At 40.3% G+C, this 7,724-nt stretch overlaps 1 protein-coding gene across 1 annotated transcript; it reads right to left on the bottom strand.

Annotated features, from left to right (window-relative positions):
* Positions 1-691: 691 nt before the first annotated feature.
* LOC309393518 (interferon-induced protein with tetratricopeptide repeats 5-like) lies at positions 692-7,254 on the bottom strand. Its single transcript, XM_081955829.1, has 2 exons — positions 6,900-7,254; positions 692-4,382 (listed from the first exon to the last, which is right to left on the bottom strand). The coding sequence occupies exons 1-2, from the start codon at positions 6,902-6,904 to the stop codon at positions 2,924-2,926; spliced, it is 1,464 nt and encodes a 487-aa protein (XP_081811955.1). The 5' UTR covers positions 6,905-7,254; the 3' UTR covers positions 692-2,923.
* Positions 7,255-7,724: the final 470 nt, after the last annotated feature.

Genomic DNA, 7,724 nt, shown 5'->3' with positions numbered 1-7,724 from the left:
CCCTTTATAATATGCCAGATCCAACACCAACGGAGTAGATGTATAACTCTTTTCTTTGTAGGATGGTTTTCTCCATCCATTAACCCTCCTCCCCTCTCATTTTTAGTGAATTTTATTATAAATTGCTTCAGATTTTTTGCAAAGAGAAACAGGATAAAATACTTTTGACTAATGCCGTTAATAAATAAAAATGTACAAACCTGTATTCAATTGTGGTGTCTTTGCTGATGAATTCAGCAACCAGTTGAAGAATTGCAGCTGGCTTTCGTTTATTCCAAAATGGTAAAACAAGATTTGGTTGGTATTTGGAAGGGAGCCTAGCTTCCTGACTAGGCTAGACTCAGAAGTCAAACAGTATTTCAAAAGAACTAATGGCAAATTACTTCCTTAGTTTCAAAGAAAACCATATGGTTCATAAAGAAACTGGGAAGTGAACTTGAACTAAACTGAACTTGAAGCCACTACCTTAATTATTTGTGATAGCATCTTCATTCATGAACAACCCAGCAATTAAACAGGTATTTCCCTAAAGCTCTTGTCCAGATTATATACTATTTAGTTGCAGCAATTACTACTTTCTGCAGGTGCCTCCTTGAAGTATTTAAAGGCCAGGATATTTTACTTTTATTCAGCAGAGCCACATATTTCATATATCACTGTGTAGAATAAGAGCAAAAAAAAAAAAAGGCTGCATTCCCACCCCTTTTTTTAATATCCATAAGAGAATTGCAAGGCCAATTTATTTGGTATTTACAAAGATAATTATGATAGCAATGTTACATTATCAAAAAAGTAACATATTAAAGAGGTTAAAAAATACAAGAGAAAAAAGTATAATTATTATTCAAGACATTTGTATTTTTCGGATTATAAGGCGCACCCAAATTTAGAAGAGGAAAGCAGAAAAAAGGGGTTTTGCCTCTGTGTACCTTGGCCCTTTTGGGGGGCCCTTTCCAGCCTTTTTTTCTAACCATTTTTGAGGCTTTTTTGGACTGTTTTCGGGGCCTTTCTTGGCCCATTTTCAAGGCTTTTTTCAGCCTGTTTTTTTTTGGGGGGGGGGACAGGCTGAAAAAAGCCTCAGAAAAGGGCCAAGAAAAAAGCCTCAAAAACGGGCTGAAAAAAGTCTCACAAACGGTTTGAAAAAGGCCTTAAAAACGAGCTGAAAAAAGGCCTGAAAAAGGGGCGCGCAGAGGCCCAAAAATGATGGGAGGATGGGTGGGTGTATCTTCGGCAATATTCAGTCTATAAGACGCACTGACATTTTTACCCCCTTTTGGGAGACAAAAAAGTACATCTTATAGTCTGAAAAAGACATTATATATTTAATATGCATCTATAACTATCATGCCTACTGAGGATAAATGTGTTGCATATAATATTATGCTTGTCCACGCTTATGTCTCTAGGCAATCCACTCATAGGTGGCAAGTGCAATCAGCTCTTCAGTTTGTTGAGAGAATGTGGCCATAGCTTTTATCTTTCCAGTATCAGTCCTATGGCCATAGTAAGAGCATGGAGAATGAATAATTGTCAAATTCCATATACTAGGTATGTAATTTGAGAGACTATTATGCTCTGAAAATTTTAGCTCTTTTTGCAAAGTCATATTTATTTCTATGTGACAAACCACTACTTTGTCCTGAGAGGAAAGGCCAACCCTGCAGATGTATTGGGACTGAAATTTCTTTGCCCAGGGAACCAATGACAATATAGAACTGCAGGAGAAATATAAGACTGAGGTTGCCTGCAGATTAGGCTATGCAATCTTTTGGTTTGATGATTTAAATGATGTCTCATCCCCAAAGCTAAGTCGTGACATGTCAGGACCCCTCTCCTTTCTGACGGAAGCAGAGCAGCCACATTGCCTCTCTTCACCTGTCCTGACCATTGAAGCAGATGAAATAGCAATAGCACTTAGACTTACTGTGTTTCCCCGAAAATAAGAAAGGGTCTTATTTTCTTTTGACACCCCCCCCCCCCCCGAAATATGCACTTGGCCTTATTTTCGGGGAGGTCTTATTATTTTTGAGGTGCAGGAGGCAGCAAGTATGGTCACCTCATGGCAGCTGCTGTGTTGCAATATTTTTGGGGGAAGGCTTATTTTTGGGGAAAAGCTTATTTTAGAGCATGCACTCAAAAGCCCAATTAGGCTTATTATCCGGGGAGGTCTTATTTTCGGGGACACAGGGTATATACATCACTTCACAGTGCTTTATAGCCCTCTCTAAGCGGTTAACAGAGTCAGCATACTGCCCCCAACGCTCTGGGTTACCCACCTGGGAAGGATGGAAAGATGAGTCAACCTTGAGCCAGTAAAAATCAAACTACTGGCTGTCAGCAGAATTAGCCTGCAAAACTGCCTTCTAACCACTGTGCCACCATGACTCAGTGGTAAATTGGGATACACGCAAAAACCATCGCAGCTTCTGCAAGGACTTGTTGAAGCTACAGGGCATCATTGTAAGATTTCATCCCATCCCCATATACACACAGGTTTTTAAAACCTTGCTTGCTGTTCAGTTTAATGTTTTGACTTTTAGTGTTCTAAGAAGGCCTTATTAGAAGCTAATATTCTTTTAAAACACACACGCACAGCAGAAATGTAAGTACTCTAGCTCAGGGCAACTGCTAAGTTTAGGGCTTTGACACGGCAGGAAACGCAAAGCTGAAAACATTTGGAAACCATTTGCTTTCCAAACACAGCAAACATTTAGCTTTTCAAGGAAAGTGTTAGATACTTGTTCTAACTACAGTGGTTTCCACCAAGGTCCTCTGTTCCCGCAGGAGCAGAGGTTTAATCCTATTGGTCGAAGGGTCTGACAGCTCCCTATAAAAGGGCTGCTATCAGACTCAACCTTCGTTGGATTGTTCTCACTTGCTGTATTTAATAAAGAGCTGTTGTTATCGTTAAGCCTGTGTGTGCCTATCCATTACCCAATCTAAAAGAAAGCTTCAAGTTCATAACTGCACTCAGATACTCTTCGTTCCCAGGATCCATTTTCAGGGCTGATTCGTAGGCTTCGGTGGCTTTTTCTTTTAATCCAAGGCGTTGGGAGAGGAATCCAATGCTTTCGAATATCTCAACACATTTTTGACCTTTCTTAACTGTCTTATCTATCAATTGCTTCAAGCTCCTTTCACAGTTCTTTTGTTCAAATGAATGATTTTCAATTTTCAGCCCAGCCAGGTACTGTTTCATAGCATTCCTTTCCGATTTTCTGTGACGTTCCTGAAAACGTCCATAATTAAAGTGAAGCTGCTGCTTCTCTGTGGCAGTTAGGTTGCTGATGGCAAACACTTTCTGAAAGGTTTTATCTGCTTCCAGTATCTCTCGTTTTTCGGCATACATGTTAGCAAGGTCAATATAAGCATAGACAAACTTGGTTTTACGCTCCACCACTTTTCGGAAATGAAAAATGCAAAGTGTCATCAGTTCATATTGCTTTAGCACAGACTGGAATTGGTCTTTGGACACTTTTTTTTTCAGTGCAAAGTACTGTGCCCTATAGCAAATCCCAATCTGATGGTGCAAGAATCCAGAGTTCGGGGTCAAGCTTAATGCTTTCTTCAAATGTTGCAGTGATGTCTCTACAGCTCCTTTCTTCCTGTAAAATTTGGCAGCGTACCTTAATACATAAGGAACATCAGGATATTTCCCAAGCACTTCCTCAATGTATTTTTCTCCTTCCTTCGCTCTGTTTGTTTCCTGTAACTTTAATGCAAGGAGAGGAGTCACAAAGATGTCGTTGGGATTCAGTTTTACTGCAAGCCTCAAAGGTTCCAGTGAAGAGTCTTTTCCTGAACATTTTTTGGCATAATAATCTTCCAAGCGGTATACCGTGATTGCATAGCCTGAGTTAAATTCTGGGTTTTCAGGTTCTTTTTCCAGGGCTTTTTCAAAGCTCTTCTTGGCCTTTTCATAATACCTGGCTCCGAATTTTAGGAGAGCCCAACCCTTGTCACAGTCGATCTGTGGGAGCTCCATCTTATAAGGAGACTCACTTCCAAGTTGCTTGCAGGTGCTTTCTACCTTCTCCACGTAAGCTTGGGATTCGGTAAGACTGCCCATGTGGTAGTGCACCCAGGCATAGTTGCCCCAGGTAACCAGGCTTTCCTTTTCCACATCCCCAGGGTATTCTATGGGCACAGTCTCTTCAGCTTTCTGCAAGTTTTCCAGTGCTTCGTCCTTCTTGTCGTTCAGGAATTTCACATAGGCAAGAAGGTTGTAATTTCTAACTTTGGATTTATTGATTAAGAACCGGATCTGCTCAGCAATTCTTTCCTCCAATTCGTCAGGATCAATATGCTCTTTCTGCAACTCCCATGTAAAATGGCATTCAAGTTGTTGGAGAATCTCCTTTAAACCTTCCTGGGAGAGGAGACTGCAAGACAAAAGGAAAGAGAATGAGACACCTGTACATTTGTGAAAATAAGGAACAGTCCTATTATCCATGATAATTAGAGATTTTTTTTAAAAAAACCTGAACTTAGTGATGGATTTTTGTACTTTTTAGATAGTACTTAAATATACTGGTAGATAGGAATTAGTACTATTTGCAGTAATGGTCTTCCAGAGAAGAAATGTTAATCTGAAGATGCCTGTGCTTTTATCACAGTGAAATAAAAAGACGGAAAGCAGAAAAGTAGAGAAAAATGGTCCAGACAAATGCTCTTCTAATAAGGAGACTGCAAGACATCAGTCTTTAACTGTTTAGAGCGCTGCACTACAAACCCAGTTTGCGGCTTTAAAGACATTGGGTATGCATACTTATTTTTCATACTTATTTGGGAATTGCTTGTTAACTGCTTTTTAGCTATTAGGAAACTTTAGTTCCACAAGTCAGAAAGTACCAGGTGAGTTTCCTTCAATCCTTAGTGGAAGACATTTTAAATGCAAGTTGAAAAACTTTTCTAAAAAGCACATGTAGGGAATAAACAGCAAAAAGTTATTAGAACTTTGATTGAATTTGATTTAAAATACAATTCTGAAATTAATTATAACAATCCTTCCCGTAAGGAAATGCCTGTTTCGAATTGTTTAAAAGAGGGTAGATGACACTTTGAAGTTTAGACACTGGAGGAAACTAAAAAAATATATAGTTTACAATAAAAGGAGAAGAACAATTTGACTTACGCAGAATTAGGCAAAGTATTTTAACACTGGACATATGAAAGGTATCTTGGAACAATGGACCCAGACATTAGCTTTAAGGTGTCTGCCTATATAGATAGACTCTGTTTAAAAGTTGTTAAGGAAGGGGGAGCAATTTTTATCTGACAAGATTGCGACTGATCTGGAAGTGTATTTAAAAGTGATACATCGACTATAAGAATAATACGGAAAAAGGACTAGACATGCAAAAGAAACTGGCTAATCTCTTAATAAGAAAGAATATGTAAATAACAAACAAATGGAATGACCTGAAAAATTTCCTATATTGGAATTTGCAAAAGAGGCTTGTTGAAATGAAGAATTTTGTGTGAAGGGACAAAAAAATGAAATCAAAATCTGGGGCAGTGATGGCTAACTTTTTTGTTGTTGGGTGCCAAAAGTGCAGGTGCGCATACGTGATAGCATGCATGTATGCCAGCACCCATAATGCAAAGCCCCCCCTTCCCCATGCCTATGCACCCACAACCCGGAAGTTCAGAAACGATTGTGCCTGTTTTTCACCCTCCTCGAGCTTGGGGCCCACCTCACAGGGTGGGGGGAGAGTGTTCTACGGCAGAGAAAGTTCTCCTCCTGGACCCCCCCCCCCAAGTCAGAATTCTTTAAACTCAACATATCCTCCCTGCCTTATTGGGTAGGACAGGTTGATGTAATGGTGTGAAGGCAACAATAGGTAGGCAGGCAAGCAGGTGGGTAAATAGATATATATAGAGAGACAGACAGACAGTCAGAGAGACAGACTAATATAGATAGAGATGGATAAGCTGGATGAAAAATAGATGATAAATGACTGGATGGATGGATGGATGGATGAGATAGATAGGTAGATAGAGAGAGAAAGAGCGAATAGAGATAGACAGATATAGAAAGAGATAGATAGATGATAGGTGGATGATAGAAATAGAGATAGACTGATATATATAGAGAGATGGATAAGTTGGAGAAAGGATGGATGGATGGGTGTAGTGTGAATGATGGGGGGGGGGGAGAAAAGCCCACTTGCAAGTCCATAAAGCAGTGAAAAGGATTTCTGTGTGCAAGAGCTGAAGACTGAGGGAAATGGAATGATTTAAAAGAGCTAAGAAATAGTCACGGTAAGAAAACAGTGCTACATACTTTAGAAATAGGTACATACAACTACAGAACATGAGACAAGAAATGTATAGATGAAGTCAAAGGGAAAGAGTTGTGAACTTCTAGGATTAGGAAGATGATAGAACAAAACACGGGCTTCGTTTTGTACAGCTGGGCGTGGCTAATGAGGGTCTTTGTGTTTTGTACCCTTATTAGAAAACCCCTAACACGATGGGCGAGATCATTCCCTTCCGGCGGAGCCTTCCTCTCAGGGCTGTTGTTGCAGAGATAAAAACGACAAGAAACCGCCGGTTAAGGCGCCCTGATCTTTTAAAGGACGCTCACTTGGAACCGCAATCCAACCACAACCCAGTCACAACAAGAAGTATAATTAAAAAACTCCACAGGATGCAACAACCCCGACATTGAGGAAATGAGGAGGAGGAGAAGGAGAAGGAGAAGAAGAAGAAGAAAGAAGAAGAAGAAGAAGAAGAAGAAGAAGAAGAAGAAGAAGAAGAAGAAGAAGAAGAAGAAGAAGAAGAAGAAGAAGAAGAAGAAGAAGAAGAAGAAGAAGAAGAAGAAGAAGAAGAAGAAGAAGAAGAAGAAGAAGAAGAAGAAGAAGAAAATGTCCCTCTATTATTATCTGTTTCCTTACCTCATAATTGCAGTTTTTGTTCTGTAGGGAGAACAAATGGCGTCGTAGCCTCGAGGACTTAAGTTTTATTATTAGGTTTGGGAGGGGGAAAAAACCCACGGAATCTCCTTTTCTTAAAGGAATGACGAGCCTTAAATTTCAGAAAGCGAAGAGGAAGACGATCGGCTGCTCCAACCGGCCACCCGTCTGGTCAGAAAGAAAGCGGGCGGGGGGAAGGGAAAACGAAACTCAGGCGATCCAGTGAACTTGGGAGAATCGAAACTACATTTTGCCCTGCTGAAAGTAAAGTCTGGAGCGGAATCGATTTCCATTTCTTCTTATTTCCGTCGTTGTTAAGGGGATCACGGGCAGGACAGGCTGGCTTTTCCCGGTTTGGGGTAAATAACGTCAAGATTGGCGAATACATCTGGTCAAGTTTAACACACGACACTCAGTAGAACTGATAGGAAAGAATGGACGCTGCTTGCATTTTTCTGTGTTTAATAACGGTTGCAGGAACTGGGTACGTCTAGTTTAATGAAAAGGAATTCTAGGGGTGACATGATAGCCGTGTTCTAATATCTCAGGGGTTGCCACAAAGAAGAGGGAGTCAAACTATTCTCCAAGGCACCTGAGGGTAGAACAATGGGTGGAAACTAATCAAGGAGAGAATCAACTTAGAACTGAGGAGAAACTTCCTGACAGAACAATTAATCAGTGGAACAGCTTGCCTCCAGAAGTTGTGAATGCCCTAACACTGGAAGTCTAATGAACACTTAACTGTTACTGATACTACCGTAGTCAAGCAATACCTAGAAGCAAGCAAATTTATAACCAGAAGCCAGC

Source organism: Natrix helvetica, assembly GCF_964273705.1.
Source record: "Natrix helvetica genome assembly, chromosome: 5".
Classification (NCBI taxonomy): Eukaryota; Metazoa; Chordata; class Lepidosauria; order Squamata; family Natricidae; genus Natrix; species Natrix helvetica.
The sequence above is the reverse complement of the archived record's forward strand: the minus strand, read 5'-3'. Positions and strand labels throughout refer to the sequence as shown.